This window comes from Mytilus edulis, chromosome 8 (genome assembly GCF_963676685.1).
Source record: "Mytilus edulis chromosome 8, xbMytEdul2.2, whole genome shotgun sequence".
In the NCBI taxonomy this organism is placed as follows: Eukaryota; Metazoa; Mollusca; class Bivalvia; order Mytilida; family Mytilidae; genus Mytilus; species Mytilus edulis.
In genome coordinates, this window is record NC_092351.1 from 62,993,044 (window position 1) to 63,010,230 (window position 17,187).

General features: G+C 33.7%; 1 protein-coding gene across 1 annotated transcript; it reads left to right on the forward strand.

Moving 5' to 3' along the window:
• The first annotated feature begins 5,975 nt into the window (after positions 1-5,975).
• LOC139484271 (hepatic lectin-like) lies at positions 5,976-12,854 on the forward strand. The gene is made up of 6 exons (XM_071268006.1): positions 5,976-6,054; positions 6,208-6,281; positions 6,874-6,982; positions 9,694-9,804; positions 11,036-11,131; positions 12,781-12,854. The coding sequence occupies exons 1-6, from the start codon at positions 5,976-5,978 to the stop codon at positions 12,786-12,788; spliced, it is 477 nt and encodes a 158-aa protein (XP_071124107.1). The 3' UTR covers positions 12,789-12,854.
• The last annotated feature ends 4,333 nt before the right edge of the window (positions 12,855-17,187 follow it).

Below are 17,187 nucleotides of genomic sequence, written 5' to 3' on the forward strand. Positions count from 1 at the left end.
TTTGTTTCATTTTAATCACCATCTGTCCCACGTATCAACTTTCAATCGTTATAGATACATGTAAAATAATATTAATGTCAATTTTCTGTTATTTTGGGGGAAGAGTATATCTTTGAATTGACATAAAACGTAAGTTGGTGAAATTATCTACATTAATTGATTTCATATAAAACATCTAATTTAAATATTGATGATCAAAGCTGAATCATGAACTGATATGTATAAGTAGCTTCAAATTCTTTATTTTGTAATCGTATCGTGAATTTCCTAAATGTTTCCCTAGGATTATTTAAATTCTTTCACCAAATAGATAAAAAAAAAAAAAAAAAAGGTATCAACACGATTATATCTGCGTATCAGATAAATCGTTTTAAAGTCACATCAATTCTGCGTGCCATTATGTATTTTTTAATTAGTTTCAAAATTCAACTCAGAAATAGAACTTTGATATGTACAAGTACTATAAAACTTGAACAGCAATGGTGGTTAGTTACATTACTTACTCAATTTTTATTTAAAGAGTCAAAACAAATAACAAGCCAAATAACTTTTTTTTCAAACTTTGTCAAATTGATTTTATTATAATGATGATCAAATTATAAACGTGCAAAATATTAAGTCCACGAGCCAACTGACTCGAGTGTCCTGTTCTTTTCTAATTGGTGTGTTTGCTTCTTTATCAATAGTAGTCATTCATTAGGTTGGCTTAGCGCTTGGTGACGTTATCATAGCCAATAAACGGGCATTGATTTTGCAATAGTTCATTTCTCTCGAAAAACTAACTTGACCAAGTTCAACTGTCAAGAGATTTTTGTTTCCATGGAGAAGCTATACGTTTAACATTGCTGGTCTGTTCTTGTGACAATCTAATTAAAATATTGATCTCTGATTATGTTATACTAAATATGAGTATAACGTAATCAGAGATCAATATTTTAATAAGATTGTTCTTTTGGGAGATTTTTTTTCTGCCCTTCGACGTTTAGAGACATGGTGCAGGTCAATAATGACTGAGGACAGATTATGTGGTTTAGCCATGCTTTACGTCCATTATACGGACAATTTTGGGCAAATGAACGCAGAAACTGTTCTCAAATGATGTGATCTGAGTGGCACAAGAAGGTCGAACTAGTATTCAGATACAGCGACTACTATGACTATAGGTTCTACTATTTGGGCTTTATTAAAGTGTTATTAAAATGTGTGCTATTAATTTTACTGAAGCGTTGAACACACTATATAATAACACTTGTCCCGCGTTTTCTACTTTCTACTGTAAAATGTAAATGGATACATGTCTGATGGTACAAAATTCGAGGCAAGTATCTGTCAAACCGCTCTGATAGCTTAATGTAGTTTTTCATACGTTAAATATGAAACAAAAATTGATGTAACAATTTTTATTTCGGTCTCTAATATTACAGTTCGGATGATTTAAGGGGAGGGGCGTCGCCCCTTGTCCCATATTAACCATTGGGGCCTCAGTAGGCGGTCCCTAAACCCTGTCTCGGCTGTTTTCATTGCCTAGTTATGATCCTGATCATATTACACAAGCCTAGGATGAAAGATGTATAGTCGATAGTTTCCAAACTGTATTGCCAAAATAATTTATCAAGTACATTGTATATTAGTTCAATGACCATTCATCTTCTTTATTATTTTTTATTTTTTGGGGAAAAGGGGGATGGGGTACATTATAGTTAGGTAAAACTTTATTTAGATACAATATGTGATTCTAAATCTGTTGAAAACAAATAGTTTGTTTCGGAAATTAAAAACGTGGCTTTTATTGAAAATAAGCTGGAAAACAATAAATTCAACAATGTCTTGTTCTTGTTTGTCACTGAAAAAAAGAAGTTATAATATTTTTTTACATTGTTTGTTCCGAATAAAAACCCACTTACACTTAAACAAGAATGTGTCCCCAGTACATGCACGGATGCCCCACTCGCACTATTATTTTCTATGTTCAGTGGACCGTGGAATTGGGGTCAAAACTCTTATTTGGCATTAAAATTAGAAAGATCATATCATAAGGAACATGTGTACTAAGTTTCAAGTTGATTGGAATGCAACTTCATCAAAAACTACCTTGACTAAAAACTTTAACCTAAAGCGGGACGAACGAACGCACGGACGGACAAACGGACGCACGGACGAACGAACAGATAGACAGACAGACGGACGTAAAGACGTACAGACCAGAAAACATAATGCCCCTCTACTATCGTAGGTTGGGCATAAAAACAGCTTAGATTCGCGTTTCACAAACTATTAGTATGCACTGATACATTATGTTAATAGTTGTGATTAGTTTGTAAGTTTTTTTTCCATGAGAGTTGGTACACAGTTGCGCTTAGAACGTAGGAAATAACGCAGAGAAGAAAAAAAGACAACATAGAACACTGATGATTAAAACATTTCTCAGGGGTGCTAGTTTGTAGTATTACCTTTTTTCTTTTCTTTCGAAAGGTGCGAGTCAAGTTCTGTCTCTGTGTGATATGGGTGATCCAAGAACGGTGGAAATAAATTTAGAACTCTCTATTGATTTAAAACATTTCTTCAGTGGTGTGAATTTGTAGTGTTTTTTTTTAATTTTTAATTTTTTTTTTTTTTTGGTTTCGTGTCATTTGTTTTCTCTGTTTTTCACATCTCTTGTTTTAAAAGCTCATATTAATTCATATTATAAAAAGTTGCACAAATTCTACTGAATATGATCACGAATAAGGAGTTATTGTAAACCTAAAGGTTTTTAATTGCGAGACATGCGTAACATGTCATATATTTCAATGTTTTTCTTCAAAATGACCACATTTTTTAAAGAACGAAAACGTTTCATCTGTCATCTGTAAATTTTTTTCAAATATCTGAAGAATGCGCCTTTTTTAATTCACTGTATTAAGATACTGTAGTGAACAGGTATAAACTGGCAAATCGAGCTATAAATTTCGTAATCTGTTGTTTCATTGATAAAAAAACAACATGCTCTCGTCAAGTAGGTCAATTACAAAACTGAATAACTCAATAGTGTAAAAAGATGTGCAAGTCAACATGTTCTCGGGAATAATATACAAAAATAATGTATCATAATAACCAGTATAAGTTATTTAGGAAAACAGTTGAGGAACTTCCATTACAGTTCAATTATGACTTTAATACATGTATTGAGGGGCCTTTGATAGCTTGTTGTTCGGTGTCAGCTAAGGCTCCGTGTTAAGGCCATCCAAAGACCTTTATTGGTATACTTTTATAAATTGCTATTTGGATGGAGAGATGTCTCATTGGCACTCACACCACATCCTTTTATATCTAATGAGTATTATGGTTTAAGAGGAGTGGTCTTAATTTCTGTATTCTTAAAAAATTTAAACCCTTTTTCTCTACTCTGTTTTATTTTGCCCACCATTCTCTAGTATGTTACCCTATCCAGACCCTCAAGTTTAAAACCATTGTTTTTAATATCAAATTTATAACAAAAATCGATTAGTAAATACCGTTAGCATTTAGTATAGAATGAGGACAGAATCTAATGACAAATCATAACTATGATTATTGTAAATCAAAAAACAAGAGCCATTTTATATTTTATAATTTTATATAAAATTGTTAACTTTATACTAGGTTAATTTACTGCCGTCTTTGACCGGACCATTCCCAATTATAATTTGTCAAAAGTCTGATCAAGATCCTGTGAATAATTCATGGAAATTAAAACTTTAATTAAAATTTGTAAAAAAAATGTAATCACGACAACAATCAAATATTGTTCAGGAAGCGTCGATATTCGACCGTTTCCAAGCGAATTTGTCCCGATAACCCCGTTTTCAATCCACCACTAATCCGATTTGTATCTTTCGCATGGTAAAATTCGACCGAGTCTGTCACGGCTGCGTCCCGATTCTACCGAATGTAATCCGACAGAGATCAGACAGTGACCAGACAGTGAATCGACGCTGACGGAAGTTTTCCGTTCGAAAACTGTCGGCATACTAGGGATGATTATGTACTGTTGGAACATAATCCCATCACGGTCCGCTCTATCGTATTACAAACGGCTTTATCGGGTCTCAGTCGTATTGTATTCTGTAATTGTCGGCACTCTGACGTGGGTATCATTGACCGGACACCGTCCAGAAAACACTGAACATTGTTAATATTTTGATCCGATACACTAGAATCTGTCACGACATAGTGAGGATTGTAATCCGACTAGACAAAATCGGCTGAGTTTCCCCGAATGATACGGGAGGCACCTAACTGTCGGGGTGCTTCACCAATATATACCGACCATTTCCGACCCGTAGGAATCTGTTACGAACTTAAACGACTGCGTTTAGATTGATTGATTGATTGTTGGTTGCTTAACGTCCAGTGACAAATATTTCATGCATATTCAGGACGAGAACAAATTCACAATAAATACAATAGGTAGGTTGATACAATAGAGGCCATCTGGGAGGATGGTCGGGGAAATTTGGACTGCCACTGGAAATGAGGGTATATTGGATAGGGACAGAAACTTTGCCTTGCAACAGGCCACCTACGGACCCCTCAAAGAGTTGTTGCAAGGGTTCTTAACGTGCAAAGAGCGTGGCACTCTCTTTACACGAGGCATCGGATTTAACGTCCCCCTTCTGACCGGACGTGACTGCGAACTTGATACATCCCACACAGCCAACCGGACGCCCCACTTCGGCAAGCGTTTTACTGCCAGTCGGGAGAAGACCAAGTGACCATATTTCTATTCCCCAGTCACCCTTGGGGGTGACTGCGTTTAGACAATGATAGGACATTCCAGATAATTGAGGATAGTAATCTGACTTTTTCACTTTTCGTGTCCTATCGCTGTCTGATCTCAAACGGGAGCAATAATCGGCAATGTGTGAACTCCGCATTACGTCTGATGTTACCGATCGCGACGTATAATTATAAGTATCGAGTCACGTAAAATGGATATTAGACCGTTGGTTTTTCCGTTTGAATGGTTTTTGGGGTCCTTTATAGCTTTTTGTTCGGTGTGAGCCAAGGCACCCATCTGGTATAGGGTTGATGTTTATTAGTGTTTTATGCACGAACTCCAATATTCATTTTGATATAATATTAACATATCTTATTTTTGCAGCCTACAAATGGAACTTAAAATACATAAACTTGCCTGTTTGTTGTTCTTGGTTTACTTTACAAATGTTTCGCCCTCCTGTTTGTCAACAACTTTACGAAGACAACTCAGTGCTACGAAGTCAAACGTACAGACTCTGAGTCGTTACCTTAACCAGTGTGACAGTGATGACGATTTAAAGAAACCGATGAAATTGCTATGGGTTTTTTTTCTATACAAACTTTTTTTTTCGCCTGCGGTGAAAAACAATCTATTTTTTTCGCGACAATTTTTTTTCTTTCAATTTTAGCATTACATATAGTGGCAGCTGAGGGTGAAACAAACAATTTTTTTTTCTCAGAATCAAAAACAAAAAAAAACAAATTATTTTTTTCTCCAAAAACTGGAAACAAACTTTTTTTCCCAAAAAAAACATAGACCACACGAGATGTAAAGTGTCGAATGCAGTTGTCATATTTTTTACAGCATAAAAGCTCTTTTCACAAAGAATCTACAGACTAAAATTTCATAGACTTCGGAAATATTTTTACTCGTAAGTTTTTTTATGATGTGAGTCGCTGGTGTAGGAGTAATCATGTGAGGAACACATCCCTGTTGATGAAATTCATTCAGAGTAAAAATGCATGCGTAGGGTAAATATTTTATCATATGTTCTTGTTATACGAGATAACGGAGGATATGTAATGCCTAAAAAAAATGAAGCTGATCAGAGATCAATAAATTGTTATTGCTGTCATACATCATTTGTACATGTAGATGCTTGTCTGAAGTTGTACAACTATCAACTTCATATAGATATTAAGATATAAAACGGGCCTGCTTTTGTACATAATTTCTTTGAGTCAAGTTTAAAAACATGAATTCGAATAACAAACACAATCTAAAATGTGTGATACTGAATGACAGATTGTCATCAAAATCTGAATATGAATGTGGCAAGATGTCTTCTTATAAGTGTTTTGTCTGAATTTAGCTTTAAAACATACATATAAATAAAAAAATAACAAAAAGTTACAAAACTTAATACAAATATCGTTATGAGCTAAAATCAACGAAACGAGCCCAAATCAATACTTAAAATATTCCAGAGAGACAATGGAAGAGATACAACGGACACTGCTATTACTTTTCAACATATGGCACACAATGGAAGTATGCTAAGGTAAATTCAATATGGTAATTTTATGAAGGCTTGATATATACAATTTCTATATCGTGTAGGATTTTAAGGATAGTTTTATTCAGATATATAGTAATAGAAAAAAATGTAAATTGTTGTGGAATATTTTAACAGTTCGTTTTAAAGAAGATGGCCAGATAAATATTTACTCTATTTTTGAATTAGATGCCAAAATAATTTTGCATTTTTATCACTCTTAAATGTTTTTGTAAAGATACAAAGTTTAACTTAACCTTTTTTATAAACATAATTATTAAATTATTGTTCTGATTTTTTTTAATCAAATATGGATTTAATTAAGGAATGACTGTAATATTGTTTCTCTCTATGAAGAAACAACTTAAAAAAATGTTGTGCACACTGTATAACGCGCGTAATATTACAGTCATTTCTTAAAATTAAATTCTTAATTCCATTTTAAACCGGAGTAAATCATGAAAAAACGTTGATGACGTCATGGTCACATGACAAAAGTATGTCTATGGGCTGATAAACAAAACGACGTCAGCCAATCAGAAGACACGTTACATCCAAAATTAAATTATTGTGTTTTACAATACATTGTCCTTTGCAGGTAAGATGTGAAGAATTTCATGCTAAATTGGTGAAAATTGACAATAAAGAAGAAGAAAGATGGCTTCAAAATAGAGTCGATAACTCAAATCGAATACAAAGAAATAAAGGTATGTTTATAATTCATACAATTACCGTCAGGTTGATTCATATTGAATATGTCAATCATGAACGTATTAGGTTTAGAAACAAATAATATAAGTTATATGGTCCTTACTGACCCCCTACGGATCCATAGAGGGTTAGTAAAATCCATAGGGGGTGAGGCCGGAGGCCGAGTCCCCTATGAATTTTATTCACCCTCTATGGATCCGTAGGGGGTCAGTAGTTAACCGTATAACGAATTTATCGGACGCTGGACTTTTTCTGCGGCGTTTTGTTGAAAAATAAACAATGAAACACAACAGCATTAATAGATGACGTCGCCATTAACGCGTCATGAACCCCATATGAAACTTACTAACCCCTTACGGTCTCATAGGGGGTCACCACGTGACGGCGTTTAACCAATCACAACGTGATAATTCATCTGTGGTCCGATAATAGCTGTTAAAATCGTACGACTATTCTCCAAACATTAACATATATGTGAAATTTGTATCATATGTAACAGTGACCTTATATCATAATATATAGAGAGTCAGAAAGTTCGAATCCCATATGGAATTTAATAACCGCATACATTGTATATATCGTATTCTAACATGACGTCATTCAAACGCTTTGAGTACACACCCATGGTAAAATATGAATATATTGCAAGAGCTGTTCCGATCGTACTCCCACGTCATATGCTTTTTTATGAATGAGGTGCCCGACGTCATAGAACGATGACGTAATAATATAATTGTACGGGAAAATACACGCTTGTGAAACCGAAAATCATCACAACAAGGAAACGTAAACAAACGATGCTAAAATGTGGTATAACTGTGATATAAGGCATTTTTTGGGTTATTAGACAAATAGTATATTCTCATTTAAATTCATTCAAAACTATCTAAATACGCTATGGTAAATACATGTAGTTTAAGCATGTCACTAATTTAGTTTGCTCCGTTTTTTAACGCAAATTTGAAAGTGCGGCTAATTATGAGAACGGCAAATATTTGTCTCCACCTAGAGCGCTTTGATCCAAAATAATTGCCGTATTTGTCGTATTAGATGAAATTTGAAAAAAATAGGCAGGACAGGAGTTTTGAGTAAAAAAAAGTCAGGATAAACTAAAAATAAAAAGGCAGGACCGAACAGAGTGAAAAATAAAAAGGCAGGACAGAGATTACAGCTAAAAAAAATGCAGGACAAAATTTTTCATCCTAGCCCCACCCCCTCCCATAAAAATCAAATGGTAGCTCCCTTACAGAAGTTCATAACATGTGCTTTTGATATTTAGACTAATGATCAAGTCTTTAACATAATAATCCTACTTTTATTGGTCTATACGATTTTTCTTCAACTTGTTGGTTTCTTTCTCCATTATAATTGGACATACTACTAAGTATCAATACTAACCGTGTATAAAAACTGACCACGCCTACTACATTGTAACCGCATATTCAATATACCCAGGTTTCCAAGCGGTCGCTTGTAACCAATCATATTCCTAGAGATGTATTGGAGGTACATTGATAATACACTTTACGGGAAAATAGAATGCAATAGATAGTTGAAGTAATGTTATACTAACTTAATCTAGTTGCAATCTGCTAAGCAATAAAATCTTACCGGACATGCGTTTAAATTTTGATACGTAATCCAGAATAACAAAGTTTTAAACAATACTTAAGTGATGTTATTTCGGTTTGCAAATATTGTTTGTTTGCTGTATTTATGTATAAATAAAACAATTTATATTTATAAATTACTTTCATTTATCATTCTAAAAGCAATAAATTATGAAACTGGATACCTGGTTATTTGATTTGCTCCGTCAACTGTAATTTCGTACATTGTACATGAAAATTGGTGATTCGTTTGGGTTTTTTTTATGATTGTAGCAACCTACATTAAGTTCAAACTTCTCTGTATGTTTTCTATGTCATATTAGAAAGTGTGTGCCTCCAAAATCGGAAAGGGAGCGTTTTGAATATACCCCGTGCTATTATAGTTCATAACATTTACGTCATTTGGTCCACTCGTGGATAGTTGCCTACTTTGGCAATCGTAACATATCTTCTTTTTTTCGTATCATTTATCTAGAATATAGAAATGTGTATAGCTTTAGGTTATAGTATTTTTGCAATTAACATTAAAAAAAAACGCAATAGAATGAAACAAAAGCTGTCTAACTGTCTTAACTGTCTTTCTAGGCCAGAATTCAATTAAATAACAAAACGCGATGATATTGTCATGGGACTTCGTTATATATCTTTAGAGTATATATGGTATGCACTCATATCAACTGATTATAATGTATAATGCCACTTCAGCAATATTTTTTTTTTTTTGCAATCAACCACAAATATATAATCAATATCTATGAAATGCCCGTGCATGCCTTGATATTTGGAATCCATGTTAAGTGTTGCTATAGGATATCACATACTATACTTCTATGTTTTTAATGTACAGTACTGATTTCTATTTTGAGAAATTCCATACTTATATCTTGTATCGGTATTGTTTTATTTATTATCAGACCAATCCAGTAACATCAATTTCATAATTTTTCCAGATTCTTTTTGTATAATTACATGTAGCTGAAAATGCACAGAATAAAAATGACAAATCTTTTAATTTAATTTTGCTTTTGTTTATGTTGATATTTATATAATTACCTTAATAATCTTCTACTTTTTTCACCATTATACTATCAACGTAGTGAACGGCTTTTGGATTGACATGAAAGCAAAGATTGGAAAATTTTACTGGACCCAGGATAACACCAAACCAGACTTTTTAAGCTTCGAAAAAGGATATCCACAATCTTATGGTAAGTCACAATCAACTTTCTTATATGTGCCGGCGTTTCTCGTTGAAAACAACTGATCTTGAAAATTAAGGAAGCAATGCAATCCATTACACATTTATGAAGTGTACTATGTGCTAACATTTAGAGAACATAGGTCAACATGTTTTTGGTGAAATTTATATATATATAATAATTATATTTAACTCGTCTAAACATCAACCCAACAATGTTAGATCTGTGAATTTGCTTTCGCAATTTTTTTGTTCTTCCCTCGCCGGGATTCGAACCCATGCTGCATTGATCCCCTATACAATCAACCAAATTTCCCCCACAAAAAAGGTGATGCGAGCACCTTGACCCCCCTCTAAGTCCGGCTATGTAGTCTAGCAATGTTTTATAGTCATAGTTTGATTATGAAAAAATAAGGCCAGGCACTAATTTGAAACCGATAGAAAGTCATCAATATAATGTAACTTCATGCCTTCCTTTACTTTATTGAGTGAAAGTTTTGGCCTGTATTCTTAAACTGTATCACGAAAATGATATTTATATCAACTTCATATCAACGTAAATCTATTTTGAATGTTATAACTAAATTACTCATAAAAAAATAATATTGAGGACATTTGCATATAAGTCTGCTAATCTCTTTATGTTATTTCTTTTTATAATAGCGGTTTTCATATATTCTTTGTTTAATTTTAAAATCATGATATATTTTTTTTCGTGACTGCTAAATAGGGTGTTCATTTAGTGAAAACAAAACATTCATAAATTTTGAGTTACGATCATCTTTTTATAAAAACAAGTCAAAGTTAGTACGATCATCTATAGACGAAGTTACGATCATCATCGTGATTTTTTTATTCTCGATTTTCGTTCTTCGGGTTGTTTTTCTATAATTTATGAAAAACATATTCAATGGCAATGCTTATTAAGACTTTTCTTGATAGAAAACAAATCTGAAAATAAGCTGTTAAAGGGAGAAATCAGCCTTCTAAAATATCCCTATATTTGTGTCTGCCATATTGGGATGATCGTAATTGCAGTTACGATCATCATGTTGACGCCAGTGACAGAAGTCAAGATGTCAGAAAAAGGATAACCAGCTAAAAAAAAATGGGAGAAAACGTGTTATTTCCAATTTGCCATGATTGATTGCATTTTACTATGATATAATTATTCATAACGTAGGACCAAGTTGTGTGCACGTGGTCAGACTTAGTTTTCTAAGAATCTCATTTTCTTTCAGATACCGATTCGCTTTGTGTTTTCCTCACTCAACACAAAAAATGGCATAATGGAGTGTGTAGCAACAGTGTACAGTTCATTTGTGAAAGCGATTTATGTAAGTTTGCTTCAATAGCATTATCCTTATGCATTTTTGTAATGAATTAAATACACTTCTATTTAAAATGGTATGATAGTATTATATAGCATGGATCCTTTATTTGTTTATTAGCTCACCTGGCCCGAAGGGCCAAGTGAGCTTTCCTCATCATTTTGCGTCCGGCGTCCGTCGTCATCGTCGTCCGGCGTCGTCGTCGTCGTCGTCCGTCGTTAGCTTTTACAAAAATCTTCTTCTCTGAAACAACTGGGCCTTAAACCAAACTTAGCCACAATCATCATTGGGGTATCTAGTTTAAAAAATGTGTTGGCGTGACTCGGCAAACAAACCAAGATGGCCGCCATGGCTAAAAATAGAACATAGGAGTAAAATGTAGATTTTGGCTTATAACTCTGAAACCAAAGCATTTAGAGCAAATGTTTTATCAGATAAAGATCTATCTGCCCTGAAATGTTCAGACGAATCGGACAACAGTTTATTGGGTTGCTGTCCCTGAATTGACAATTTTTAAGGAAATTTTGCTGTTTTTGGTTATTATCTTGAATATTATTATAGATAGAGATAAACTGTAAACAGCAATAATGTTCAGCAAAGCAAGATCTACAAATAAGGTAATATGACTAAAATGGTCAGTTGACCCCTTACGGAATAATTGCCCTTTATAGTCATTTTTTACCAATTTTTCGTATTGTTTTCTAATCTTTTGCAAAAATCTTCTCCTCTAAAACAACTGGTCCAAATTTACTTGGCCATAAATATTATTGAGGTATCTAGTTTTAAAAAATGTGTGCGGTGACCCTGCCAACCAACCAAGATGGCCGCCATGGCTAAAAATAGATCATAGGGGTAAAATGTAGATTTTGGCTTATAACTCTGAAACCAAAGCATTAAGAGCAATTCAGACAGGGGTTAAATTGTTTTGCAAGTCAAGATCTATCTGCCCTGAAATTTTCAGATGAATCCGACAACTGGTTGTTGGGTTGCTGCCCCTGAATTGGAAATTTTTAAGGAAATTTTGCTGTTTTTGGTTATTATCTTGAATATTATTATAGATAGAGATAAACTGTAAACAGCAATAATGTTCAGCAAAGTAAGATCCACAAACAAGTAAACATGATCAAAAAGGTCAGTTGCCCTTTATAGTCAATTTTTAATAATTTAGTAAATTTTGTAAATTTTTGTAAATTTTAACAAAATATTTTCCTCTGTAACTAATGGGCCAAGTTCATTATGAATTGAGATAATTGTAAGAAGCAAGAATGTTCAGTAAAGTAAGATCTACAAACACATCACCATCACTAAAACACAATTTTGTCATGAATCCATCTGTGTCCTTTGTTTAATATGCACATAGACCAAGGTGAGCGACACCGGCTCTTAAGAGCCTCTAGTTTTGAATGAAGAAAAGAAAGCACAAGACAAATAAAACGAGTTTTTTTTAATAGTAAAGTATGCTCTAAACATGATAAGGAGATCTACAAAAAAAATGTAGCTAGTATAATTTGTAAGGAGATTACTACCAGAGTTCTGCGGATGGTTCAGATACTTTTTTGTTTCGTTTAACATTGTAAATCTATCTCGAGATGCACAAACACTGACAAATATAATAATATTAATATAATTAATTGCATTTTTTAAATTTGTTGTAGGTTACTGATAACCCGTGAAGAAAAGATAGCTATCATAAGGAGTTATACAAATAAAATGTCATAGCAAAGTAAAAGTGATTGAGTTTATTGCAGAAAAATAGAACATATAAATCTAAAACATTTAATAAATAGAAGATCGAGCGGTGTCAGCTATATGCGATACATCTTGTCGAACGAGAAGAAAATTATGTTGTAGACACAACTCACGTCTGGAGTACTAAACTATATACAAGCCCGGTATCGTTGCAATTTGTGTGTGCGCACATTGTTCATATTCATTACGTATTCGGTAAACAAAAAGTTGATGAGCGATGAATACCTTGTCATACATACGTTAATATATATATATATATATACACCAGTATATCTTAAGCATCCACAGCAACAACAAACAAAAAAAACCACATAAATATCAAAGGAATAGCGCTTTTATTGCTGTTCTTCATCTCAAAGTTGCAGTGAGTGAAAAATAATTTGGATAGACTTTGTAAGATGTTACACCACCGAATCGGATCCGGTAAAAAAAGAACATAATTTATATATACTGTTAAAACACTTCGTATCAAATCTACTCTAATAGTACCATTACACCTTTGTAACATATATTAACCAGTCAGATATCTTTAATATGGTAGTAAGAAAAGGCAACAATCCACCAGAGACCAGATTACGTAGGTGATAGCAAATAAAGGGCAGCATCGTAAGGCCTTAATTACTAGAATATTTACTTAGCATATATAGCCAGCCATACATGTATATGGGCCCGATATGACAAATGCATAACAGTTAAAACACAAAAAAACGGCGGTTATACATGTATACGTAAAGCAATAAAAATGATATACAGCGGCATAAAATTATTCCTGAACTGCAAGCTGCGATAAGACTGTAGTTTAAGAGTAAATGATCGATAGCAACCTTATCCTCTCAACAAAACAACTCATGACTCCATAAAGAAATCTATAGTGTTGAAATTATTTACCATGCATTGAATGGTGCACTCTCCTTAGACCTCACCTTAGACGAATATTAACCAATCAATTACGACCGGAAGTTGTTGTATATTCAAACATCCCGAACTTTTGAACTGGACACTTTATTTATTTTGTATATAAATCAGCCCGAGGTCTAACGATGCATTCAGACCCTGTCACCAGAAGGAAGACACACACTTTTAATAGTTGTAGTAAAAACTGAAATTGAGGCGCGAAATGCGAAGTTTTATGTGTTTTGACGGGTGAGGTTATCCCAAATTTTTTTTATGCAAACGCAAAGATAACAGTAAAACAATGTCGATTTGCCTTATTACCAAGTTTACATTCTAGACATCATAGCTATATATAATCTAGATAGTATTTCTTATTTGAGAGGTATGCAAAAAGACGACACGAATGACAAACTTTTCGATAAGAAGACCATTTTGTTGTTATATTTGTTTGCGGGTTAGAACCTTCTGGGAATTGAAGATCATTGCTATCATCTACTTTTTTACGTGTCCATCGTACATTCTTTCGGCAAGCCTCGCCAGTTCTTTACGGCAAAGTTTGCCACCGGACATACTTGTTTAATTGAAGGTAACAAATAGAGCATGGCCCACTGAAATGATTTTTTAGGGGTCAGAACCTTCTTGGAATTGAAGGGGTTCTTAGTTGATCTAATCATTTTTTTCCCCTGTCCATCGTACATTCTTTTCACAAGCCTCCTCAGGTCTATACGGCAAAGTTAGCTGCAGGTCATGGCTCAAATGAAGGTAATAAGTTACAGCATGGCCCTCTGAAATAATAATTTTGGGGTTACAGATTTCTGGGAATTGAAGGTGTTCAAAGTTGACATCATCTATTTATTTACGTGTCCACCGTACATTCTTTCGGCAAGCATCGCCGGCTCCATACGGCAAAGTTCGTCACCGTATTTGGCTACAATGAAAGGTAATAACTTAGAGCAGGGCCAACTGCTATAATTTGTTGGGGGTTTGAACCTTCTAGGAATTAAAGAAGTTTAAAATTGATCTTATCATATTTTTTCAAGTGTCCACGGTGCATTCTTTCGGTAAGTTTCGTCAGCTCTATACGGCAAAGTTTGCAACCGGAAATGGTTCAAATGAAAGGTAATAAACCAGAGCATGGCCCACTCAAATATCTGGTAAAACCTTATGGGAATAGAAGGAGTTTAAAGCTGATATTATTATTGTTTTAAGTGTCTAGCATACATTCTTTCGGCATGCCTCGCCCGCTTTTAACGGCAAAATTTTCCAACGGACATGGCTCAAATGAAAGGTAATAAGTTACAGCAGGACCAACTGATATAATTTGTTGGGGGTTTGAACCTTCTTGGAATTGAAGAGGTTCAAAGTTGATCTTATCATTTGTTTTAAGTGTCCACGGTACATTCTTTCGGCAAGCCTCGTCAGCTTCATACGGCACAATTCGCCACCGGACACTGGTTCATATAAAAGGTAATAAATAGGAGCAGGGCCCACTCAAAAAAATTTGGGGGGTTTAAACCTTCTGGGAATTGAAGGGGTTCAAAGTTGATATTATAACTTTTTTACGTGTCCACCGTACATTCATTAGGCAAGCCTTCCTAGCTTTATACGGCAAAGTTCGCCACTAGACGTTGGCTCAAATGAAATGTAATAAATCAAAGTTGATATTATCTTTTTATTTACGTGTTCATCATACATTATTTCGACAAGCCCCGCCAGCTTTATACGTCAAAGTTAACTTCCGGTCATGGCCCAAATGAAATGTAATAAATTAGAACAAGGCCCACAGAAATATATTTTTGAGGTTTTGACTGGATTTGACTAAGTTGTGACAGTTGTATACTAGTAAATCTATATAAAAATCTTGAACACAACTATTGAGACGAAACAATAGGATGTTTACACCAAAGTTATATTAGACGAAATAAAACAAAATGTACATTTATGGGCGTTTTTCAATAAAAACGTACTTTCTTGTCCCAGCCACTTTTAAAAAATGTGTTTGGTCTTTGCAAGTAAATTTTTGTGCAGGCAGTACATTGAATTAGATTTAAAATTTTAAAGCAAAGATACAGTTTATTTTTTAGAGGGATTGATAAGATATTGATTCCTGAATGGTCCAAAACAACCAAATTGGCATGTCCCTAGACCGCCTGTTCTACATTCATACTCTAAAATATCGTAAAAAAATGTAGAAATATATGTTATTTTTGCTAATAAACAGTTTTTATAAAATCAATGTAATTTTTGTTTGCAAGAGATATAAACATTAGGGTCTAACAAAAGAAGTGATGCTTTTATAACGGCAATTAAATTAAGAAAATTTGATCACATGAAATGGACCAGAGTGATACCGTATTTTTATTAATGTCCACTACGAAACGTGTCAAATCTCCTTCAGTATCTGGTTTTAAAATTATGAAAAAAATACCAGTGTACAGCTTAATACATGCTTTGATGAATACAATCAGTCTTGTTACTATTGCAATATAGGGATTGTGGGGAAAAAATAAAACATGTGAATAAGTCACCTACAAAACAAGTATGGGAGAAAAACTTTTCGTAGTGGACACTACCACTACAATGCAGTCTTTTTTTTTTACTCTTTTTTCAATTATATTCGTGCAAAACAAATAACAAGGGTTAGTTTCGTGTAATTTTTATTATGTTTTTATTAACATAGAATAGGGTTGATGTCAACTACGAATCTTTTTGTCCACAACGAAATAGTTTTGTCAACTACGAAACGCACCAAAATGTCCACTACGTAACATGAGTTGTACCTTCATATGTGAAGTACTGTCTAATCTTTATCGATAAAAAAATGGTTCTCCAATTAAGAAAAAAATGAGATTTTTCTAGTATATCAAGTAAACAAACTGGAATGTCTATAGGAAACATTTAAAATTTCAAAAATATGTGTGTTTAGAAGCAGTTTCGTTTTTGACCCCTATGAAACAGTACACACATTATGAAAAAAATATCATTTTAAAGAGTATCTAAGATTGCACTTTTTGTTTACAAACAGGTCTACAATAGAGGTATTCAAAATATAACTCCTGAAATTAAATTTTATAATTTTTTAAGTTGATTTTCCTTTTTTTTTTTAGGTCTGAAAGTCACGCTTTTATTGAAAAACGCCCTTATACGTGTATATATCTGATACTGTGTATAACACCTATTATTAATTACCAATACTGTTATTGGACTTACTATGATGAAAACTGCCTATGCAAACGCCAACATAAAGGTGTCAACTCGGCCAATACAGAATAACTCGGTCAATATATTTTTTTCTTCTATTGGCCGAGTTCTGATCCGGCCAATACAGGATTTCGGAACGTCTCTAGTTTTGAGATCGAAAGTCACGATAAACACAAACTGAAAGTAATTTTGTCGTTTGGAAGACGCAGTTTTCATTT

Coding starts and splice junctions, on each gene's coding strand:
- LOC139484271 (XM_071268006.1), top strand. CDS start 5,976: ATGAATTCGAATAACAAACACAATCTAAAATGTGTGATACTGAATGAC. Junction 6,055..6,207: donor AAAATCTGAATATGAATGTG/GCAAGATGTCTT, acceptor AAAATATTCCAG/AGAGACAATGGAAGAGATAC. Junction 9,805..11,035: donor AGGATATCCACAATCTTATG/GTAAGTCACAAT, acceptor ATTTTCTTTCAG/ATACCGATTCGCTTTGTGTT.